General features: G+C 44.7%; 1 protein-coding gene across 1 annotated transcript; it reads right to left on the reverse strand.

Moving 5' to 3' along the window:
- Positions 1 to 792: 792 nt before the first annotated feature.
- On the reverse strand, positions 793 to 23,372 carry lepr (leptin receptor). The gene is made up of 21 exons (XM_086162088.1): positions 23,038 to 23,372; positions 20,920 to 20,975; positions 19,715 to 19,767; positions 18,135 to 18,362; positions 15,974 to 16,103; positions 15,323 to 15,510; positions 12,693 to 12,841; positions 11,791 to 11,932; positions 9,452 to 9,612; positions 9,261 to 9,360; positions 8,994 to 9,093; positions 8,110 to 8,324; positions 7,871 to 8,025; positions 7,033 to 7,186; positions 6,016 to 6,098; positions 5,721 to 5,934; positions 4,175 to 4,369; positions 4,013 to 4,096; positions 3,826 to 3,919; positions 3,393 to 3,468; positions 793 to 2,986 (listed from the first exon to the last, which is right to left on the reverse strand). Coding segments are annotated over exons 2-21 (3,399 nt in total). The 5' UTR covers positions 20,922 to 20,975; positions 23,038 to 23,372; the 3' UTR covers positions 793 to 2,110.
- Between the last annotated feature and the right edge of the window lie 1,520 nt (positions 23,373 to 24,892).

Consider the following 24,892-nt stretch of genomic DNA (forward strand, 5'->3'; position numbering starts at 1 on the left):
GGACCAAGACAACCAAACACTACATGGCATAGGACTGGAACTCTGGAACTAAAGGAGGCGAGTTATTAATGGCCAGAGGTTCAAGCTTTGGCAGATGACTGGAAAAGGTGGAGAAGCACCATTGGAGCCTTCGGTCCCACCAGGATCAAGAGGATAAAAACAGAATGTAAGATACATGTCCAACATCCATAACTCTGAGTACTTAATCTGAGCAGGGATGTCTTGCAAAATAAAACAAACTGCATCTGAAACCTTGGTTGCATTTCAGTCAGAGGTTTGACTAGTTTGCGGGTAAAGACTCAGGAGACAGTCGTGTGATCTCGAAAACTCATTAATGTTAACGGTCAGACTCGATCACCAATCGATGCTTTTTATGCTCTCGCCCTTTAATTCTTTCCGCTCTCACAGGCACTTCTTCATAACCATTGATGCACTTTGATTCGCTCACTGTGTTGTAGTTATTATATGCGGCCACAAGGAGCCCCCATTGCTTCAATGGTACCTTTGGGTTTTTTTAAAAAAACAGTCATGAGTCCTCTGGTAAGACCCATATTAAATGTCAATTTAAAGCAGTTCCTATCTTGGAAGACCCTTTAGGGCACCAAAGCGTAGGTCTTCACACTGATTAACTCCCAATAAATGACTTTATTGATTCTAATAAAGACACTTTTTTGATCTTTGTGAGATCTTTGTCAGGCACCTGGATGTTCTTGAGGGGAGGAGGAGGAGGATGCTATGCTCACGTTTGGTCCCATTTCTTCTGAGGTTTCCACAGCACTGGCACCACAGCACTCACAATAAATACTTTTATTTTTTCACCATGAAAAATAGACAAAAATATCTCAATATACACAAACAGATCACGTTCCATTTTTTTAATTACTCTTTTTTTCCTTTTTAGCTCTTCTTTTTTCCCCCGAATATATATATATGTACATACATACATATACATATATATATGTTCTGCTTTGTCTTTACACCACAAAGCGGGTGCAAAATGAAATAGCCAAGCTTGAAACAAATAGCTATGATCTTCCATATCCTGTAACACAACTCAACGAGAACAAAAATATAAACATTCATTAAGCTGGCTAGCGTTTGAGCACGTCTTCAAAGGAGGAGATATCTTGGGATCACTGCAGTGACCAATCGTCAGCCGTGTTTGTCATCACATTACACTTATACGGTTCATCTGCGCTGCTACGTGGTGCTTTTAGACTGAAAAGCCTCATCGCTCTCACGGTTTAAATATTTACCTCTGTATTACAGGTGAATTTGTAAAACTTTTTTTTTTTTTTTCTGTAAAAGGACTTGACTTCCGATAAATTCCCAAACCCCTTCAAAATTTCCAAACTGTCTGCAGACTCCGTAGAGGGTAGGGTAGGGGACAAGTTTAGCTTAACCCTGGAGCAGGAAGATAAATATCCCTGGCAATCGCTAAAAGCCAAGCTCTGCAAAGCTGCAGTGTTTCACTGACGATGTGATGAAAATGATGGGTAATCACCACTTCCCAAAACAGAAATCAGTAGCTTTGCCAAAGTTGTACCAGCTGTGGGGAAGGTACACACTGACTGTCCAGTTTTTTATACATTCACCGTGACATATATTCTGCTGATTTCATTTCTTTTTTCTGGGCGGAGTTGTGTGGTGCTGAGTTTTTAGTTGCGGCAGACGCTGAGAGGACTCAGCAGAGAATCATATATCGTCTGAAGTAGGAGTATATATGTTCATTCACTCTCCATAAACCCTGACTGGATACGGTTTTGGTGGTCTTACCACCACTGGAAAGGGGTTCTCCTCATCGGTACCTACTAGAACACGTCAGAAGTCCGGTTTGGCACGGTAAAAACTGGGATTTTGAATCCTTTGAATGAAGAAAATACCACTTAGGTATATTTCCGTGAGTCACAGACCACCGTGTGAGTCACCCATCCTTTGGGTCATTTTTTTTTAACATTAGCTCCAGGGTTCAGCCTGGCTGATGGAATCAGTGCCATCTGGTTTGGTTAAAGCTTCATGAGTCATGACGCGGTTCACAGCAAAAGAAAGCTTTGGGATTTCTTGAAATGCAGCTTTTGAGAAAGCAGAAGGGCAGGGAGATTCCTGGTGGCTAATCGGAGAGCTGCCTTGTGCAGGGAGCAGTTCTGAACTGAGGGAGGTACAGCGGGGAGTAGCCACGCGCTCCTGAACACAACTTGCCGGGCTCTTTGGAGTCCAGGGGTCCGAGCAGTGGATTTGACTCAGCCAAGCAGGCCTCGCTGCTCAAAACCAAACTTTTAAGCAGCCCAGTGTTTGTACCCTCTCTCTGCTCTCCATTACTCTCCTCATCATCTGCCGGGTAGTCCATCCCGAGGTAAAACAAGTCCTGCCCTTCTTCCTCCTGCTCAGACGCTTCAGAGATCTCTGAGTTGAAGGAGCAGGAGTGACGCTGGTCGACTGATTCCCCGCTTGGACAGCTTTCGAGGTCCCAGAGACCCCCCGGGAAAGATCCGGAAATATCAGAGTTGTTGGCAGAGAAGTTGCCCTCATCGCTGGAGCTGCCACCGCTGCCACTGCCACTGCCGTCCTTGTACCGCAGATGTAAGGTCTGCTGTCCGTGCTTTGAATTGCTCTGCAACACGGTGGCGTACGTGACCGACGACTGGGAGGAGCTATCGCTGACGCTCTGGGGCCTGTTGGTGCGCTGCAACTCGCCGATGTCCAAGTGGGAACGGTTGAAATTATTCCCATCCAGGGCCGGAGTTCCGACCATGAGTGGGTCAGACTGGCCAACCACAGAAGCAAGGCCTAAAGGGAGCGAGTCAGCTGCGGCGACGGCAGGGTCTGACGTGAGGGCGGCGAGCGGCGTTTGGACCAACGCTCTGGTAAAGGCCGGGAGATTGGTCTTGTCCACGATGGCCACTTTGGAAATGTTGTCTGATGGGACCAGCAGTGGCCAGGACAGCAGAGACTCCGGGGGCTGGAACAGACGGTCCAAGGTGTCGGCCTAATGAGGACAGACAAAATTACGGGCGTATCGACCGCAGGATTCAGTGTTTTGTGAAGTGGGTCTGCTGACCAACTCTTCATATTTGAGTTGCTTCAGAAGAGTTGAGTGCCCCCTTCCTCCCCAACTCCCCAAATTGTCCCCTTCACCGGCAGAACAAGAGCACTCTTTTGTCAAGCATCCCCACCTTCAGACACTGTGGCAACAGGAACTATTTTAAATCACTGAAGACGGAAATATTCACCGGACATCCATTAGCCGCATTTCATCCCCATCATCATTTATGAGTCATATATCATTTGATACGTTTTCTACAGTGTCCATCTGCGCAAGGACACGAAGATGAACCTCTCAGAGGAAGAGAAGTTGGACTAGAAGGCATTTACTGTGTGCCTTGGGCTGTTACCTTTTTGAAGTCTACTCCTTTGGCCCAGGAACATTTGTTTGGATTGGGCACATTCTTCCACACCATCTTTTTCATCCTGAAAACAAAACACATTTTGAAGTTACGTCCCGTGGTCACTTTGTTTGGGGTCTCCCGTCCGCTCAACCCCCACAGTACGAACGCCAGTGGAATTAGACCCATGTGACCTGCTATATGTCACTATCCAAATCTGTAACATTCAGTACTGCCTGTATATACCTAATTCTGATTTAACAAACAATTTGTGGGCCCTGGACACTCTGGACACTCCTCCTAGGCTTTCCTGATCAAAGGACATCACAATACTCCAGCCAAATACAAAGGAAATGTAGTCTTCTCTCATATTATAGAAAATTTGCTATTAAAAAGGGAATACTTCAATAAATAAATAGCTAATAGCTTTGGGTGCTCTTACTGGTTTTGTGATATGACCAGTGTAACGAACAGGACAATGGCAAGGAATGAGATGATCATCAGCATCATGTAAGCAGCAGGGTCTCCTCTGGTGGCTGTAACAGACAGAGAACATTTCAAATCTGGGTGAGGCAGACTGCTCCTCCGACTACCTCCATGTTTAATCCGCCCACAGGTGTGTTGCATACCTGTGGTGTACACCGGCTCCCCTTCTCCATCGGCAAACACAGGATACAGGTAGAAGCCATATTCTTCAGAACTGAAGAAATCACCTGCTCACACAAAAGGGCTGGCGGTAAAAGACGTCATCAACGGGAGAAGGTCGTGGACGGACGCAGATGCAACATTACCTCTTAGGTAGGCGGGTCGGTCCGTGTAGGGCAGCCGGGCCCAGGTGTCCCTGTCTGGGCCCTTGCCCTGACCGTCCCGCTGGGACCACTGGACCACCATGGACAGAGGCACCGTGCTGTTGTCCAGGAGGCTCCACAGCAGGGACACGCAGGTACTGTTGATGACCAGCACACGAAACGAACGCACACAGCGGCCTGAGGAGTAAGAGTGTCGTTACCATACAATCTCTCATTTTTAAACCCACCGTACAGCGAGGCATCACATAAAAAACGTTATATTTAATCAGCAGGGGAATGTAAAAAGATACCGCCGGTTAAAAAGCTTTTTATTCTTATATACACAGCAATAAAACTTCTTGTCATGGCAAGAATATGGAGTTCTAATACAGGTAATCCCAAAAAGGTTCTCCTCTGCCCCAATGAACAAGACTCCCATCAGCATTAGCTTTAGCATTCTTCCTGGTCTTCTACAATTTACCTAACAAGCTACTATAACTTAAACCTGCCCACAACTCTGGCGGTTAAAGTCAGAAACTCCCCACAGGTCATTAGAAGAGAGGAAGCCTCTGGGATGAGGGCTGAAACGTCTTCAACTAAAGAAATTCAAGTCCTGTGCCGCGATAAGAAGGTTTCGACAAGAAGTCACTAAGACTTGGATGACTGAGAACCTCCACAAGCAATAAAACTAGTTAAAAATTCACAAACACACTGTTCTGAACAAGCAAGTTTCCTCGCTGTTATTCACTCTAATCCCCCTGCTTCTAATTCAGCCTCAGTATTTTTCTTTTCTGGTAAATGTGCTCATCCCCGTGAGCGTATGAGCTGACAGTAAAGCCCCGGAGTTTGATGAACGCAAGAAACTAGTCGCCCTTCACACTTCCGACACTCGCATTGCCTGTTGATGAGACCTTTTGATCTCACCGACAGACTCCTCAACTTTACCGAGAATCAGCAGCACGTTGAGGGACTCAAATAATCATTAAGTCTGCCGGGGCCTTGATGAGTGATGAGTTATTTCAATAATAACCTAGCGCTACAGCGGGTCTTCTCGTCACGCTTTCAAGGTTGAAGTCTGAGCGCCAAAATAGACATATTTCCAAGTGCACCAAGTTATTAGGAGAGGTGTTTGTTCTCCCTTGGAGCAGGACTTGGATTGGATGACAGGATTCCGGTTAATGTAGTCCAATTATTTCAGAAGCTGGAAATTTATCATGTAGGACACAGTTAGGGCATGACATGTGAATGGGTGAGGTAGTAAATGGGCTAAAGTAGTGAGAAGTGGAAGCAGCGCGAGTGCACTACACTTTTAAAAATATCTGTTAGCATTGCTTGATATTGAAAAGGGTTGATGGCCGCCTGCGTGTTTGATCATTGTTCTGTCTTGATCATTTTTGACAAGGACTTGGACGTGGCCCTGAGTGATTGGCTACATGAATAACAAGGGAGGAGGGTGATAACGAACAGATTGGAGAGATTTGAATCTCTGGAATCTCTGATCTTTCATTGCGGGTTTATTTTGCCCATCCGGTCTATATGCGTCACTCACGCCTGGGCCGTCTCTCCAGCGTCATGTTGACATTCCTGGTGGAGCTTCCCAGGCGGTTGCGGGCCTCCACCGTCACGGTTTGGACCTCCCGGTTCCACTCAAAGCTGTACCAGGGCACCAACTCAATCTGCTCCCTGGTCACGGTCCCAGTGGACACCTGGCGCTGGACAATGAGGCTGTCCACACAGTAGGAGTCCCCTGACGACGGCAGACGCTGGGAAAGCAAATCGCTGTATGTAAGAACAGCGTGACCTGATTATAAGAAGCATGATGCTTTCTTTTAATTTTCTTCTACCTCAAAAAGTAGAGTAACATTGGTCTGATTTCTATGCGGGTCATCCTGAAGAATCCTCCAGAAATCAGGGCCTCGTTCAGGAGCTGAGGAGGAAAGCAAGAATCACAAACCCCTGTGTGTACATGTATGTGCATGTATGTGGTTGCATGCCATTTGTCATTAGCAATGAAGGCAGAAGTTAACATGTCTTGACAGCTCACACTTGGCATCCAGCTGCACCGCAGTCACAGGGAAACATCCCATACTGTCACTTTCTAAATCGGCGCAGAGTTCCTTTCATGTTGAAAAATGTTGACAACTGTTCGCTAAGAATTTATACAAAAATAAACTCTTTCATTCATTATCTATGCTGTTTATTCTGCAGTAGGAGTGGCAGGGGTGATGGAGCTGATCACAGCTATGGCAGCACATAGAGACGCACAATCATTCACCCTATCATTCACACGTCTTGGACCATTTAGGAGTCAAACTCAAGGCCCTCGGACCACATCATTATGGCATGCAAGAGCATCTTAAAACACCTGATTGTCTTAAAAAAAATAAGTAAGTCAAACACATGCATTGAAGACTACATTTCCCACAATTAATGCCGAATCTACGTCGACACCAAACACGGAGCTAGGTATGTGAAAGTTAGCCTTCCAGAAAAATAACAAATTGTCCAAGATTAAAAGCCAAAAGGTTACATATGCATTTGCATAGATTCTATGCAAATGAATATGTAACATTTATTATGTAAAAGTTATTTAACATTACGGAGTCATAACATTTATTTTACATTACATTTGGCTACATTTAAAGTAGTTACATTTATATATGCTACAGTTACGTGTGGCACTTTGAGGGCAAACATAATGTTGATGTGGCCTTCAGTGAAAATTAGTTTGACACCCCTGATTTAGGGTGCCGGAGTCAACCCAAGCATTCACTGGCAGACCATGGAGACTCAAAGCCCAAAATTCACCAAAAGAAAATTTGTAAAAAAGAAATTAAGAACAATTTCCCCTGCATTCCTACCTCGACTATTCTGGGGTGTGGAAAAGACCAATTGGCTCCAGTCGCTCCAGTAACCGGCGCTGTTGGTGCGAATGCAGCGCACCTGCACCCCGTACGCGCTGCACATGTCCGAAACGGGAACTTCAGCCCACGGGACCACCACCGCGGTATATTCCTGCAGGCAACAAATTTCCCTTCCGTTATCTAGTACTAATAGGAGAGATGAGATACAACAGCGGAGTCAAACATGAATCACCTTGAGTCCCTCCGCGTCATTTTACGGAAAAAAAAATAACAAAAAATCACAAAAAAATAAGGCACCGACAGCCAAGATAATTCTTATCTAGAGAACACTGAATGAGCCCCATACTGTGTAAGCTTGAGTCCCGTCATTGCATCCCATTGGATTGAAGTTAAAACAGGAGAAATCCACGTGCACTTTCCTTGCTTTGCTCCGGGCGAACCGAATAACTGACAGCGGAAACAGATTTCATAACGCCACTAAACCCCCTCTGTCCTTGAGGTGCAGTTTCCAAACTTCTTGTCACTCAGCGCCCCAAGGAGAAGGCGCAGGAGGTTTGAGACCTGATGGTATTTGTTGATTTGTAGCACAACAGGACATCCTCTTAATGAGAAGAGACATTTTTAGGGCCCAGCTCGGAAATGTCATGAAGAAAGAATTTGCAGGGCGTGCCCAAGAATGCATTGTCTGCTGCCCGACAACGTTTTTCCTCTCTCAACTGCTTTTTTTCTCCCCGTTTTTCTAAGCTCAGTTAAACCCCCTCAGCGGCGCTCTCTCTGAAAACCTGTCTGTTAATTTTGTTTTTTTTTACCACGGAGCAGCGGAAGAGAGCCTCACCTTCCAGTCCGGCTGGGCCATGGCTGTGGACAGCACGTGGAGACGGAGCTGGCACTGCAGCTTGTCCACCGGCAGGGACGGGGGCTCCCAGCTGACCCTAAGGACCCCGCCGCTCCGACTAACTGCCCTCACATTGGTCGGTGGGTGCGGCTTCACTGCAGTCAAACACAAGTCATTCAGGACATATACTAGCTTTAAAACTTCTACTTCCAAGATGTTTCTGAAGTAGTTGTTCCCACCGTGATCTATGGGCGACAGGTAGACTGGTTTGGATCGGATGGGGCCCAGCTGGGACGGCACCTCCAGCCACAGCTTGTAGCAGTTCATCCTCAGAGGCTGGATGGTGCAGGTTTTGGGCCTAGATCTGAGCGGGACGCATGGAGGTCCCGTCTCCCCGACCTCCTCGCCTGCTTTCTCCCGTTCCTCCATGACGTCGCACGCCAGGTCAGCCCACCTACGCGGGGAAAATCACCACGGGTTATACACCCTTTTCCCCACATGAATTATCGTCCTCTGATGTCGCCATAATACGACATTTTAATTTCAGAACTATATGACATGTATTGTTAACTGAAACAAATTTGTACAAATTTGAGAGGTCCATGGAGGTTCTCAGTCATCCAGGTCATGATGATTTCTTGTTGAAATCTTCGTCGTCACAACTGGACTTGAATTTCACTTGAAGACGTTTCACCCCTCGTCCAGGAGAAGCCTGAAGAAGAACTGAAGAAGTTCTCCAAAACTGAAGAAGCCACTCGGATGAGGGGTGAAACGTCTTCAAGTGAAGAAATTCAAGCCCAGTTGCCAAGACAAGAAGATTTCGACAATAAGAATTTGAGATGAAGGGCCGGAGAAAGGAGGGCACATCAGGTGGACACACTTGTGTTGTGTTGCACAACATTTCAGAGCTATGTCCTAACGTATCACCAGATTTCCCTTTCCTCCTTTCACATGGTGAGATTTACAACGCCCGTTTCACGAGTGTCAGATGAGGTCTTGAGAAATCCTCAATGTTTCATTAGACTCTGCGCGGGGTCAGCCACAAGGCTTTCCGCCGTGAGTCCGGAGAGCGTTCGAAAAATCCTGCACGCCACAAATCTGTGACATAACAATCCCACTTCACCTGTATTGGAATTTGGGTTTGGTCCACTGTATGCTCTTCCAGCTGCAGTCCATGGCATCGATTTCACCGTTGGTCACGCAGCTTATTTCGATGTAAGCTCCTAAAAAAATGAAAAACAACCCACAGTGAGACACACTTTAAGAAGAGAACAAAGCACCGCCAGCCTCTACGGCGTTATCAGGCTTTTTGACGCCACTGTCTTTCCTCTCTTTGTGCACAGTGCACAAAAGGAACACACAGACACAGCTGCAGAAACAGAGAACTTGCCTTCTACATAGATCTGGCTGTAAGTGATCGTCCACTTCTGCGTGCAGCGAAGCAGGTCATACATCCGAGTGTCTGAAGGACGCAAGGTGATCTGGCTGACCTGGAGTCAAATGTCAAGGATTGAGACCTTTTCATGTACATTTAGAAAGAAAAAAGGTGGCAAATGCAGCAGAAAGGCACTGTTCTCCTACCCACTGGTTGACTGGGTGATACTGGCTATGGTGAAGAGGCTCCTCGAAGTTCAGCATCCACATGGCCGTGCTGGCGTTCATGCTGTGGTCATTGAACACGCAGTAGACAGTGACGTTCTCGCCCGGGTGGGCCACCACCTTCTTTGGGATGTAGCTCACCGCTGACACACAGACACACACAGACACACACAGACACACACAGACACACTTAATGCTAGGATGGAAATGCGTCTCTAATCATGATACAGTAGCTAAAGCAGCGCAGAGCAAACAAGGCAGACTCAAAGTCTGACTTGCTCATGACTCATTCTCATTGAATGATTCGTTTCAAACAATTTCCACAAAGGAGAGGAAAAAAAAAAGAATTTTAGTAATTTTTTTTTAATCCATTGTCTTTTTGGGCTGAGTGTGAGGGAGTACGGTTGATCACACAACTCCTTTAACAACGTCCTTCTCTTTTGTCTTTGGCAGACAGCTCAGCAATGACGGGAATCAAAAGCAAAATTCATTTTCTCCAAGGCAATTTTTATCTTAACCATAAATGTATTTAGTATCCAGCTATGTTGTCTGGTTTGGAGACTCTGAGAGGACAGGAGAAAGAGATGAAGATGTGAAGTTTCCTGGATGGAGAGGATCAGGAATGAGTCCATCAGAAGGACAGCACATGGTAGCTGCTCAGCGGAGAAAGTCACTCTGAGATGGTTTGGACATGGAGAGATGGAGAAGATCTGGGTAGAAGGATGGTGAGGCTGGAGCTGTCAAGCAAGGAGGACCAGAGAGGAGGTTTATGGATGGAAAGGAAGAAGACAGGAAGTTAGTTGGTGTGAGAGGAGAGGATGCAGAAGAGAGGGTTAGATGGAGGCAGGTGATTAGCTGTGGCGACCCCTGAAGGAAGCAGCCCAAAAGACAAGAAGAGAGTGGCAAGTGTATTACGGTCCAAGACAGGCTTTCCAGAAAAAGATAGTCGAGTGATAGTATTATCTACTGTTGGAGAGGCTTTTTAAAATATCATCTAAAAATATTGATGTCAATGAGGCGGCTGTGGCTCTGTTGAAGGGTGGGGGTTCCTCCAATTGAAAGGGCTGCTCCTTCTGCGTGCTCAAGTGTTCAGCTCCAGCTGTTTTCGACACCCGCTGGGATAACACCTAGCATGTGTGTGCGTGCGTGCATGTGAAAATGGAATGCACTCTTATGTAAAGCGCTTTGAAAGCACCAGAGCTCGATATAAATAGTCTGTTTACTTCTCACTTTCAATTGACCGTTTCAGTGAATCTTCATTTACAGTTTGTGTGACAGTTTGAATGATTTTCTTTTACTGCGCATATCTCCCAAACCTTTTCATTTATTTCTATTACAAATTAAGCTATTTAACAGTTGTTTATTCATTCAAAGGAGCGCCTGAACAAATGTCACGCAAATAACAAAAACAAGAACCAGGAATCTGTCCACATTAATTAGGAGCTGAACTCTTGAAGGATTTGGAAAACTCCTCCCCGATCAGTTTATTTACCAGCCTTCTTAGGCAACAAAGGACTATTGTTCTGTCAGCAGACGCAAAGCAGAAATAAGGCCTGTGAGTCATCTGGAAAACAAAAATGAAACTTTCACAAAACTTCATTTGGAGTTGACCTTCTCCTCATTAGCATAGTTTGTACCTGCACGTCTACCTTTTTGCTGCATTTGGCTGTAACAGAACGAAAAAGTCCATACGGAGAAGCTGTAGATTCTGAATCATAGCTAGGAGGTCCCCCGTTAAATTCCGGGAACCTTCTGTGTGGAGTCTGCAGGTTCTCCCCGTGTCCGGGTGGGTTTCAGAATGACAGAGTGGGGCAACAGATGAATATAATTTCTTTCTCATTTCTGTAGGTTCGGTTCACCAACATGATGCATCCGTCCTTCAGTGAGCTAGTGGCTTACCCTGTGCCGACCTCTGACTCAGACTGCCCACGACGGCCGAGAGATAATTCTTCATTTATGGCCTTCGTAAATGAGGATTTTACTGCGGACATAAATATGCCTGGGAGATAATTGAGGCCAGTGGCATTAATTTACCCCAGTAAGTGATTAAGTCTCTCGCACATTTGAAGAGGAGGCGAAAAGTAATCATGGTCCGAAGTAAACCCCTGAACCCAATGGTGTTCCTGTTATTGATGCCGGAGGCTAACTTTCCATTGGAAACTGAATTCATGACACATCAGATTGATTTTTCTTTAGTCAAAAAATAAACAATTTTGTTCCGGCATAGAAGAATATAAAATACGGATTTCAACACAGAATCAGCCAAAATGGGAACAAAAATAAGCCAGAATGTAGGCGTTCTTGACCGTGGTATCACTTACTGTCCAGGTAGATGTGGTAGGGTTCACTCCAGTCGCTCCACAGCGGAGGCCCAACCAGGCCACAGCAGCGCACCTGGATGGTGTAGTTGAGCTTTGGCTTCAGATCCAGGGAGACTCGGGGCTCAGCGGGCACAGACACCACCTGTGGACAGCAGGGAGGGGTGTGACAAACACCCTCTTGCAAAGTAACAGACACAGATCGCACATACCTGAGCATACAGCATGTTCTCATGACAGCGACTATTTAACAACTACTCGACAGCTTTTGCTATTACCAAAACACCAGACAGATTCATAGCGCCTCATTCTACATGTTTTGGAGGGGAGAAAAGAGGCTTTGGCAAACACTTCAAAGGCCCGTCACAAATCAAAATGCAGCGGGGCAATGCTAGAAACACTGCAGGGTCTTGATTAATCCACTGCATGGAATTACACCAGACGATCTGAGCGTTCAAAGGCCGAACACATATTTAATTATTGATTCCTGTGGATGAAAAGTCAGCCGGGGGGGCGGGGGGGGACCTGCACTGTCGGTGTGTGTTTTGGAATCCTGAGTTAACTCTTAAAATATCTGCGAGTCGCAGTAAATAAACAAGAGCGCCACTCAGAAACATGAATTCTGAGAGATGATGTCTGGCCCGCCGGGGGAATAATCCAAGCCACCCTGATGTCATAGTCATGGTATTTTATTTTCCTCTCGTGACTACAAGCAGGAATGAGAACTTTAGCCTGTAAACGCGGACCTGCACACGAAACATCTGTCTGTCGTCTCCTTCTTAAAATAGTTTGTGACATTTAAGTCTTAAAATGGGCCTGGCTAAATAAAAACTGGGTTATTTTCATTCTATTGTCCTGACCAACACCTCCCTGGGACAAGCACATGTCGAAAGGAGTGCCTTTACCTGCCAGGCTGATAGGCGGATGTTTGACGAGAATCGGACCTCGTATCTCAGCGGGCCCGGATGAAAGTCCGCCGGCGGGTCCCAGAGCAAAATCAGTTCCGCCTCGATGGTCTGGATGTGGGAGAGGTTGACGGGAGGAGTGGGTTTGACTGTCACGTGAAAACACAGCATTATGAGAAAACAAGCGCACATCATCCCATGCACAGTCCTACTTTTAAGAACATAGCATTGTTATTGGTTACAAAACTAACAGAAAATTTGCACTACGGGAGCAACAGTGAGGCTTAAAGGCCCAACATTAATTCTAACTATGTATGAAATCTGTGACTTCAGATTCAAGAAAAGAAAATACTACACATGAACCGAATGTGTGTTGTTATTCATTTGCGTCCTCTTCTTCCTCTCACTTGAACAGCAATTTGATGGAAAGCACTCAATATTCATTATTATCTACAGGTGGTGTTTTCTTGTACCTAAACTTTTCATTGCAAGAGGATCAATGCTCTGCTAGCCCCTGAGCTGGATTATCAATATGAAATAAATCAATCATTACTAATAGGAAAGAAATACTATGAATAGCATATAATTGTCCTTTCAAGCACCATTCAGACATTTTATCAGGTTTACCTCCACAATCTAATTTGATCGACTGTGTCAGTCTTACTATCGAAGGACATTTTATCTGTTTGACTGACACCAGAGGTCTTCAGTTAGCTACATAATTAGAACTGACGGTGGCTTTGTATTTGCATTATATATTTTAAATCCATAGATAGAGAAAAATCATCATGACTGTACAGGTGAATCTAGGAAACCTGTTGATATACAGATTGTGGATTGGTCTAAAAGTGAAGAAGTCGTAGAGAGATGAAACAAACGGAAAGCTGAATTGATGGATGGACTAATTTCTTAAGATTCAAATCAAACTGACTGATTATTGATTGATGATGAACTCATTTAGTTGCTGCAGCTGCAACTTGTAGCTTTTCCATTCCAAATTAAGCACGTCACTCTTTTATCACTCTTTTTCTTTATTCGGGGCTGTTATCGTGCACTGAGCTGTGCTTTCACAGAGGTTGCACTTCAGAAGGTCTAACTTCAGAAATGAGGAGCTGGACCTCTCCTTGACTGAGATTACACAAAGATTTTACCCCGTTCACCGCCCAATTCTCAAACACACACAACTCAAAGGCAGTGGAGTCTCAGAAAACCACAAATATGCCTGCTGGGAGAGAAGAAATCACTCAACATTATGAGTAACAGCTTGCCCATTTCCCATACTACGCTCTACTGGCATCCACCGCAAGAGAAAGGGCTCGTGCTCTTCGAGACTAGGCTACAATGGCTTTGCACAGAAGTCGTGGCATTCCACTTTGTTTCATCTGAAAGAGTTTCATGAAAAGGCACCGCGGGTGCCTTGATGACGGGGACGGGAGCGATGCCAACACTGAACAACCTGACGTGCAACAAAATAATAGAAACACACAATCAACATGTCCCAGATTGGCTCCTGCTGTTTAACTGAAGAGGGGTCTAATACCATGGAGAGTCATATAGCCAACCCTTCCCTACAGCTCAAGCACCCCTGGCTCAGCTGCCGCTGCCACAGTCCTGTCACGTCTGTCACATATCCTGAAAGACTTCCTTCAACTCATCCTTCCCTGGCTGATGTTATTATCAAGGCTCCAATGCTAGTAATTTGATTGTGTGGGGGGGCCGGGAAAGTGAATGACAGAAGCCTCCTTATCGTTGGAATTTACAGTATTATTCAGCCAGAGCCACAGGGCTGAGATCATAGATCAAGATTACTCAATAAATCAGATTAGTATCCAGGGCATATGTCCGTGAAAGTTCAGACATGGGCTATCTACGGCCTACGTGAAACCTGAAGGTTCTTGAGAAAACAATCTAAACTGATTTGTTTGTTTTTTTTCTTCAATTCAGCACATTTCATTTGGTTTATTCTTGGAAGGTCCCTGAAGGAATGAGAGAAATATAAAAAAATTAAAAATAAAATAAAAACAATACAAACGAGCCAAGGTCTAACAATTCAGTACGCTCTGACAAATGCCTAACGTTCCTGTGGAGGACTGAGGTTGGTGGTGAAACCATATCAGGTATTAATCATCTTGATCTTTTTATATTAAAATAAGTGAAACTCAGTTTGTGGTATCCATATTTATCTGGATGTGAAATCTGAGATGCCCCCAAATAAAGTAATACCCCTGCTTCTACGGGACAGGTTACTGCTTTCCAACCTTCAGATCCAGAGGAGAATGTTATTTACTCTTGTTTTGGGTCAGAAGACTGAAAATTTATCGGTTGAATAACCAAAGAAAATTCATCTGACGGTAAGATAAGATGAAATTAGATACAATGGTCCAGCATTGGTCCCACCGTAGAGAAATTCTGTGGTAACATCAGCAAGGATAGAACAAGTAAGAGAAATAATAAGAAGAAAATTTAAGTTTAAGCGGAATGGCAGAACAGTAGCAAGTGCTGCTGAAACAGGCGGCCATCTTGGCCTTCACATAATGACCCTGTCATTATGACCCTGTCAACAATCTCAATGAAGGTAAGTAATATGAAGCTTCAATTTGTTAGATTCAACAAAAAGTCATTTGTCTCACCTGGTTTGGCAGGGACACGGAGTAACACGCGTGCAGCGACAACATCTGTGATATTGACTGTGACCATGGCGACAAAACTGGTGGCATCCAGGGCCAGCGAACATGCCAGGGGATCCCCGATTTGGCAGGCGACAGGATCGTAAGGCTTGTGACCAGAAGCAGACACTGCAGGATCTTCTGTGACGGAACTGAAAATGTATCATAAAACAGACGTTCATCTAAAAGTAGTGAGGAGGATTCGAGTGAAACACAATACTTAATAGATAACTTTTGGAGGATCGATGACAAAGGGAAGCACAATTGTTGCGCCATCTTCCATTGGTAATGAGAGATGATGAGATGAGAACAACTTTATTTATCCCGAAGGAAATTGTTGAAAAGGAAAAAGAGACACTAAGGTGAGGAGAAACTCTGGCAGGCAGCCGCCCGAGACAGCGCCGGCGGCTGGAAGCCGGCGTGTTTGACCAGTTGTGAATTTGTCTCCAAATAAAAGGCGGTGTGATATCACACAGCTTCCCTTCTGCTGACCAGAGTAAACATGTGTTTAACACCCCACTGCGTAGCCATGAACAAGAAGACTCATTTACACATTGCGGAAAAAGTGTGACAGGACGGGATGGCGTTTATGAGCGAGCGCCACGGCATACATACAGCAGGCGCTGTAGTCCGACGGCCAATGGACCTGCACCCCGTGTGTCTGCCGATCGGCCGTGGGGCCGGAGAGTGCACTTCAATTCCCAGCGGTTTTCGTCAATTCCGCACATCACGTTCACACAGGAGCCTGACGAGAAATCACATTTGCACATTAGCGGCACGCTCAACGCCATCTGTGGCAGATGACCCGCCACCCACGATGAGGTGTTTCTGAGAAGGACAGCAGCGACGTAGATTCTGTGAACTGCGCTTCTGTTTGTAAATCTCATAAATTCAACAAAGGGAGAAGTAATCCCAGACTGGACATGTACCAGGCCTGCACAGACATCAATTGGTGTTAATACACAGCAAAATATTAAAATATAAAACGTAAAAATCCTTCACTAGTGTTGGTTAGTCAGCATCGGTTTGGACCTAAATGGATAAAGGCTGATTATATGCCAGAGCCATGCTATAAAGGTAGGCGAATAAATGACCCCCCTCCAAAAAATGGCATAATTCTAGCAGACCTTGTTCTTGTTTACTTGCAATACAGTTGTAAATAAATGCTGCAATCTTCTGCCAGCTGCGCAGAAGTGATTCAAAGCCTGTTTGTGTTTATGAAGGAAAAGGTGTTTTGGACCTTTTATTTTTCTTGATCCACTAATTTGGACCTTTGGCCATACAAGCATGTTCCAGGAGTGCAAAGAGCTTTTACTAGCTGGCCGTTGTTCTTTGGGGTAGAGGATAACCAACATGAAAGTAATCTTTTTATTCATCATTAATACAGAAATTGATAATTTTCGTGGGACATCATTTCAAATCTATTTAAATCAGATAATACGCTCCATGCCAATCAGGGTTGGGTCTGCGTTGATATTCTTCAGTATTACACTGCTGAGACATTTAAGGAGTGATCGCAGTCCTGTATTTATCATCACATTACTTTCTTTAATCTCGGTCTTCTGCAGCTTATAAGGATATCTGTGTTTCTAAGAGAGACAAAACAGAGAAGTATCAGATGGATAGTTAATCGAAATGTCATAATATCTGAACTGACTGTAGGCCTTCGATGTGTGTTTTTTTTCGTGCGAGCGATAATGGCCTTTTTCTTGCCATCTAACCATCGTTACTTGAACTTGCAGCCACGGGGTGATTAGCAAATCAGCATTGATTTGGATGCCTCACTGGGGTGACGCACGATGCAAACAAATAAATCCTTGTCACCCTTTGTTCCTTGTCGGTGTTACGCCGACGACACCTACACCTCCACCCTCACAGCAAAAAGGCTGCATTTCAGAATCTCACCATTAAATGTTTCACCCTCTTTCATTGCAATTCTCAGAACTCAAACACAGGTTTGACACAATTATGCCGATAAATGCAGGGAGAGGATTCCTCCAGGCCAAATATCAAGCCATTCAGTTAAAGTAAGACCCTGGGGTCAACATGGCAGCTTAGAGGTCTGACGGATGTAAATAAAGCCATTCAGACATAACGAGCCAAACGGTTCAATGTAATTTATGACACAATTACCCCTTAATGACGCTTGTCCTGCATTTTTTTAAATCTTGAACCAGGCATAGAGCCCGGTGAAACCCTCAGCAGGGACATTCATTTCAACACCTGCCTGCAGAATGACATCAACTCAGGAAACGAGTAAAAGGCCTCACACATACTGGACAAACACTCAGCGGGATTTCTGCAGATGTGAACACCCTCTGCCTCCGTAGATATGTGAGCAAGCAGTCAGAAAATAAATATTTGTTTGTTTTTTCCTATCTAAAATGTAATCAGTGGTTGTCAAATATTGTATAACTCCCATCATCAAAGTTGGGTGGTTTCCAATGAATACTTGCACACAACTGAGGTCTAGTTACACAAGAAACAAAATGGTCTTAGTGAGGACGCTGTTCCCGGTGGATTTTGCAGGATGAAAAAACAATGCATATATATACATCAATGAATTACTCCACTTACGTACAGTTTTAGTTTGACTCTGTAAAACTTTAGTGCCTGTGGGGGCTCTGACATAAAGCGGTCATTTTTGGTAAGGTTAATGCTTAGCAGTGGCTGTGGCTTGAAGACCACCAGTTGATTTCAATCACATGTTTAAGTGCATGTTTTACGAACTCAACAACACGTTTGCGTATCATACATTAGTTGTGAAGAGCTTTACCGTCGGGGGTCTCGAGAGGGCTTGATCCAGGTGCCAAGCTCTTGAAGTTGCAATGAGGATTGTGTGGGATGGTAGATTCAGTGCGGTGTGTCTCTGGCGAAGGCCTCACATTCCCATCCACGGCGGGCTGTGCTGAAGGTGAGTCACAGCACAGCTCATCCTGCCAGGGCAACTCCAGAGCACCTGCGTGGTGAGTGGAACGCGGCTGAGCCTCCAGACACATGATACCTGGACAGGGAGAAAGCACATCATGCTACACTGTGATAATTAAGCTGTTTTAGCGGATTTCTGTGACATGAAAAGGTTGTATCTGAAAAGGATAGGGCTCAGGGTTGTTTGTTGCACTTTTGCTCCCCAGAGGGGTTCGAGGGTGATGTTAACATGATGTAAATCATGGAGGGAAGCCAGACCAGTCTATAAGCGTCCAACGGCTGACCAAGAAACAAGAATTACAGTCTGGGTTTGGGGACGGGGAGTGGATGACATACGCGACTCTACATTTTAAATTCGGTGAAACCTTCTCAACACACAGCGAGGTCATGTATGTGTCATATGTAACTCATCGGTAGAGCGCATGCTTTGCTTGTATGAGGTTCAATCCCCGGCATCTCCACTGTAACTCGCTTTAGTCTGATTTTAAAAAATGTATGTAATGTGACGGGAACCAGCCGTATGTCAACAACCTGCTGCATCTGAACAACCAACCAACACCAATGAACTTCCTCAGCAGCTGTCACGCTGGGCTGTTCTCACCCAATCACGTGCAAATGACTCCATTACATTCAGGTTTAGGACATTTGTATCATATCACGATATCATCCACATTGCCTCTCTAGCACAAGATTTCAAGAAAGATTGTTTTCCATTTAGCTTCTGGCACCTGATATTAATTTGAGTAATAGTTGTTTTTTTTCCAAGTGAATAAAGCTATCATATAAAAAACTGCACCATTTGCAGGATGACTGCAGACTGAACTGATGATAATAAGATAAAAGGAAAATAAAACAACAGAACTGACTGGACAAAATGAACAATAAATGAATGTTTATCTCATATACTGGGGATTGACTAATAGTAGTCAAATTTTCTGATGTAGTTCTCCTTTGACATGCTCCCTTCAGGGGTCACCATAACCAATCACCTGCCATCTAACCCTTCCTGTCCTCTTTCCCTCCATTCTCCAGACTTAGTGTTTATTCAGATACAACAGTCCCTCATTTGAAGGAGCTTATTTCTTGGCGGAGTCAAATTTGTTCATGTCCTTCCTGCAGGCCAAAGCCATTTTTAGCCTTTTATTCCCCCGGTGTTTCACCCCAAGGTCACTCGTTTGCACACTGAATACGCGCAGTTTAGGTTCAAGATGCCTTGAGACCACTTCTGGTGCCCCTGCCACCTCCATCTATCCACCCCTTCACTCTATGCCAGTAAATCCACTAATCCAATAAATCCACTCCAGGGTACATCTGATGTGATGGACTTCCAAATGCAGTAAACCTCTCCGTACTGTTGAGATGCACATAGAGCAACCAGCAAAGCTGAATGTGTCTTCAAAGTGTAAAGACCATAATGTGAAAACTCACCACTGGACAGCAGGGAAATGTACACGAGGACTGACAACATGGCAGACCGAACCCTGCGGAGAAACGGAGAGTGGGGTGAGTCTCGGTCCGGACGGGGGAATGAAGAGCGGGTTAAAGAGAGACAGCAGCTGCACAGAAATATAACCATGTAGACGGTGAGAGGACGGACAGAAACTGAGTCAGTTTGGATGACTCGGTCTGAGTCAGCTTGATATTCAATGTCCACCTTGCTAGCTCACTACTATAGTCATGAGCGGTAGCAAGCTAACAACATTAGCTTCCCTCCGTTCCTCATGGTGGCTCATAAAGGATGAAAGCAGTTGAACAAGCACCATGCAGGTGTGTGTGGGTGTGTTGTCCAAAGCCATCTGTGTTTAGAAGCAAGTCTTGCTTTTTGTTGTAGAAATGAACAGTTCAAAAAGCCAAACGGATGAAAATACAGCGCAACTCTTGTGCATCGGAAGCTAGCTCATTTGAGCTAGCTTAATGCATTTAAGTTTCACAAAGAAAGAATAACCACTTCCAAATCAGAGAATGATACTAAAACGAATATGAGTGTTGGAGGCTAGAGATATGTAGACAATGGAGTCAGAGGACTGAAGGTGAAATACTCCCCAGGAGAGAAGAATTGAGTCCTCCCTGAGCAGCGGTAAGACACAGGACACGGGGATTCAGGTCGCTGACCACCCAGGTTAATAGCTGACTGCAGCTTCCAGGGTCAGCGTGACCAAAAGATCTGTCTGGTGCTCGTTCACCCTCCAGTTCCCCGACATAGCGCGGTGGGTGTTGGAGGTAAACACGATTCTACCACTACATCCGGTTGTTCCACCCCGCCTCACAGTCACGGTTGTATTTAGACAAACCTGTTGTTTATTTTGGTCATTTCTAGTTTTGTCTCAGGGGAGATGCATTTTAAAACCTTAAAACTGGCTCTGTGTTCGCATTACTTTGCATACTCCCCAGATACTGGCTGGTCCTGACTGGCAATGACTCCCACCTGAAACGTCCTCTAATTTCTGTTGAGGACAGTGAGGCAGGTCTAATCTCCTATAATTCCGATGAAGTGCCCATTCATGGGCTGTTCTCAGATCCCTGACGTTTATTTTCAGGTGTTGTGTTTACATTTTGAAATTGTGGTTTTCACTCGATTTCTCACTGCAGCTGTATTTTTATAACGTGGCCATTGGTCACCCTGTAAAACTTACATTTTTGCATTCAAAGCGCAAGCATGGCCTTGCTGGGCTTCACCTGAAGAGTCTCACTGCAGACAGAAAGAGAGAAATACAAGAGTACATTTATAACATCTGTGTGTCGTGCTTGGAATAGAAAGACATTGAACATGAAGACACTCCTCTGCAAGCTGTGTAAAAAGACAACCCGATGATACAAGTACCTGCAGATCTTCATAATTAAACTTTCCGGGAAAGGGCCCGGCAAGTCATTCAGTTTGTTTTCAAACACAATGGTTGATCATTAAAAGAAAACAAAACAAGCAAACAAAAAGATTAAAAAGTCAGAGTGATAACTTTAAAACAAATAACACAGAATAAATTGATCCATTTTGTGTTCAAACTCCCTCAATGTAGTACTAATATTGGGAAAACCACTCATGCTATTTATACATAGTGTTCTGCATATTCAACTTTTTTTGAGGCTTTTCCACATCCTGCAGCCTGGAGATCAGCCAGTTCCCTGCAGTTTGTCATGTGAGTATATCTGGCCTGTGCAAAGATGTGTGTTTTCCTACGATATGGGGTGGTAGCTGTACTGAAGGATCAACAGCTGTTTTCCGGAGGAAACGCTCAATGCATTTATAGACTGAACCTGAAAGTCTTGAGTTTTTTATCTTTGCTTTGTTTTTTTTTTCTAGCAAGAAATCTGCTGAGTTGGGTTTTAAAGTTATGAGGGTGAAGGTTACCTCTTCATTCGTTTTTTAAATCACCTCTTCAGTTTGACCAAAGCCTTCCAGGTTGTAGGTTTTAGATAATGACATTTACACTGAGGTTTCGCCTGGTTTGGCCCAAGACAAGTTTAGGAGGGGCGATTTACCCACGGTGGGATTTCACGCAGGACTTGGGCATGTATAAATTCAGCTATACGCCAGGTCAAAACAAATCACTTGTGTTGTAAAAAAAAGCGGGGTGACAGGTAGCGCGGTGTTTTCCTGCCAGGAATGATACTCCAACTTGTCAATGTTTAGAGGAGCTTGTCCATGTCAAGCAAAACACACATGATCCTCTGACAGCAGTATCTGGCATTTGGCCAAGGAGGACGATAACGGGTTACACAATTAACTCTTCGGTTTTACAAAAGTGATGTTGCCAGCACCAGACCGAGGAGAAACCGATGTGTCTGGTCTGGCGCAGAGCTGCCACCTGTAATCTCCTTCAGGTGTGCAAAACCGAGCCTTGCAGCCTGACTTTAAGGAGAAGATGCCTGGCGAACTTTGTTGACCGTAAACATGCTCAAAGAGATCGGCTGACATGCTGGGGACTAAGGTTCCAGCCCTGTTCACTCAAACATCAATAATTTATATGCATGCAGAAGTCATGCATTTATTAAGACATGAAATATTGTCTTGGATGTCTGATCATCCACAAAACACTGACTGGGGTTACAGATTTACAGGCGCACACATCCCAATCTGAAAATTAATCAGGGGACAGCAGCTGTGATTATAAACTCTCAACTCATATTAAATATTCCTCAAAAACTCATTTCACATTTCGAAGATGTATTTACGCTTCCAATTTCTCCATCCGATACGTGGTAACCGGTGTTTGTAAACTCTTCAGCGGTGCACGAAACTGGAGAAAATATCCTGCACACTTAACCAGTTTCAAAAAATAAGAAAGTCTCAAAGAGATATGTAAAATGATCAGATCTGTTCAATCCCATCTCCAGTCGCTGCATGGCAATGTGCTGCATCTTTCCCACCCCTCGGGTAAACCTATCATCAAAATGTTATAAAGCACATTTATCCCCCTGAATTAGTGGATTGAATTAAATCAAGTCAAACCCCAGAGACTAATTTTTCCGCATGTTAAGGGAAGCTCCGGTTGCCCCCGGGGTGTCTTGCTGACAGCAACACGCCCGGCGCTGACTCACCGCCGGCAAGCAAGTCCCGAAGTGCCCGCGGAGGCACAGCGTCGGACTAGAAAAAAAAGTTCAGTTTGACTTGACTTTATAGTTAAAATTTAAAAAAAAGAAGATTCCTACAATTATAAAGACAATAAAGTGACTAATAATGACTATTATTGAGACCGGAGTCACTTTTCACGTCACCCGCGGTTACCGGCGGTTACTGGCATCGCATCACCTACAGAGGTCCGAATCCGAAGGTTCCCGGCGGGTCGGCGGCGGGTGGGGGCTGGTGTGAAGGCGGTCGGGAGCACCGAAGACCGAGCGGACATCTGCGGGGGACACCACGGGAGCCGGAGAGAAGTGTTTCCCCGAGGCGGGTCTTCTGTGGTCCGGGCTCCCCTTCAAGTAAGTTCCCCTCCTTCCAGAATACGCACGGCTCCCTCTGTTTCTCGCTAGCTAACTGAGCTAAAGTTACGGTCACTCTGTTCCAATTAGGAAAGCAGAAGGAGATGCAGGTTTCCCGGTAAGAACTGTCTGAGCCGTGGAGAAGATCTCACCGTCTGGACATCTAGATTCGTGGAAACACGAGTAGAACCCGCCTGCAGCTGAATCGCAAGAGGCGGGGAGGGAGGCGGTCTCACACGGCGGCATCCAGCCCACCGAGGCGGAGCTGATTCCGCGGATTTTCCGGAGTTATCCGTTAAGGCGTGCTGCCTTCAATGACGCCTCGGGAAATCCGTGCAACCAGCTCCGCCTCCTTGGCAAGTTTGCCGTCAAAAACGAGTGCGGATCACGAGTTAAAATAAACGTTCTTTTATTTTTATTTTTTTTTAAGCCAAAATGACATATTCAGTAAAACAGTGTTCATGTAGCAATGGTGTATTATGTATATTTAACGTCCGATTCAACCATATTTTTGCATACAATAACATCACCTGCTCATTTCTACTTGTAAATTATGTCCATAGTTCCTGTGTATAATCTACTAAATATCCACCTCTGTAATATGTTCATAGTACCCCATCTGTCAATTATTGAGACAATATACCTTGTACATACTGTTAATTTATTCATCATATTTGCACCTGCTGCTTTATTGCACTTCCGGATCAATGCTGAACTGCATTTTGTTGCCTACACTTGTGCATGTGCATTGAAAGAAAAGCCAAATCCATCTAATCGAAAACATCAACTCCTTCATTTGACACTGACACTGGGCTTCAGATTCACATTACTTAATTTGAAGTTTGAGTTAAAAATACATATCAGATTGACCTTTTTTATCCCTCATTAGATTTCATTGCACCATAAGAAGCAAAATATTAATAAACTCTTATGTTTTGTTTTTGTATACTCCACATTAGACATTGTTGAATACCAAAACATCAAGCTCAGTGATGCCAGGTGTTTAGTTTCTTAATCTGCATTTTTTTTTTCAATATTTCATATTGTGACATATCATGGAAACAGCAGGATTGTTCCAGTTTGTTTTTGAGGCTCTTTGTCTCATGTGAAAAAAATGTGTCTGATCTGGACCAACGCCAACCCACCGTCAGGCCCTCACGAAAAAGTGCCAAAATGCATCTCCATCTGGACCCTTTCTGACCGGCATGCATCTTTTAAAAATGAAATCTAAATATCAGATTGTTGCTGACAACTAACATGAAAATGCCATGTTGCAACATGGATGAAAGCTAAAGCTAAGTAAGCTACATCCAGCACAGTCGTGTTCTTACCGCCACCTGTTTACCATGGTAGTCAAACAACGGGGAGTGAATGTGCATCACGCTGCACAAGAGAGAGCTCCTAGAAACAAAGCACCCACACATCCCCTTGCAAAGCTAAATAATTCAACAATCTACTCCACTATGAACATACACCAAAACAAATATAGCTCATTATTACGGTATGATCCGTGCGATCCGTGAGCCGAAATCGGTCTATGATGAATAACCATGAATATGTTTGGCCGGTGATTGATAAAAACAAACTTTGGAGTCTGCAGCTGAAGCATTCCTTGGCGCTCATGTTGCTAGTATGCAGAGAAGAGTGCACCAGTATGCCTGTACAGCTGGGATTTTACTGGCCCTAGCA

Source organism: Fistularia commersonii, chromosome 16 (genome assembly GCF_037954325.1).
Source record: "Fistularia commersonii isolate RoL2024-O1a breed Wild chromosome 16, RoL_Fcom_v1.0, whole genome shotgun sequence".
In the NCBI taxonomy this organism is placed as follows: Eukaryota; Metazoa; Chordata; class Actinopteri; order Syngnathiformes; family Fistulariidae; genus Fistularia; species Fistularia commersonii.

Bases quoted from the DNA above. Each gene is read 5' to 3' on its own strand.
- lepr (XM_086162088.1), bottom strand. The intron at 18,363-19,714 runs GTGAGTTTTCAC...CTCCCTGTCCAG, and splicing joins CATTTCCCTGCTGTCCAGTG to GTATCATGTGTCTGGAGGCT. The intron at 9,094-9,260 runs GCAAGTTCTCTG...TCATTTTTTTAG, and splicing joins CAGCCAGATCTATGTAGAAG to GAGCTTACATCGAAATAAGC.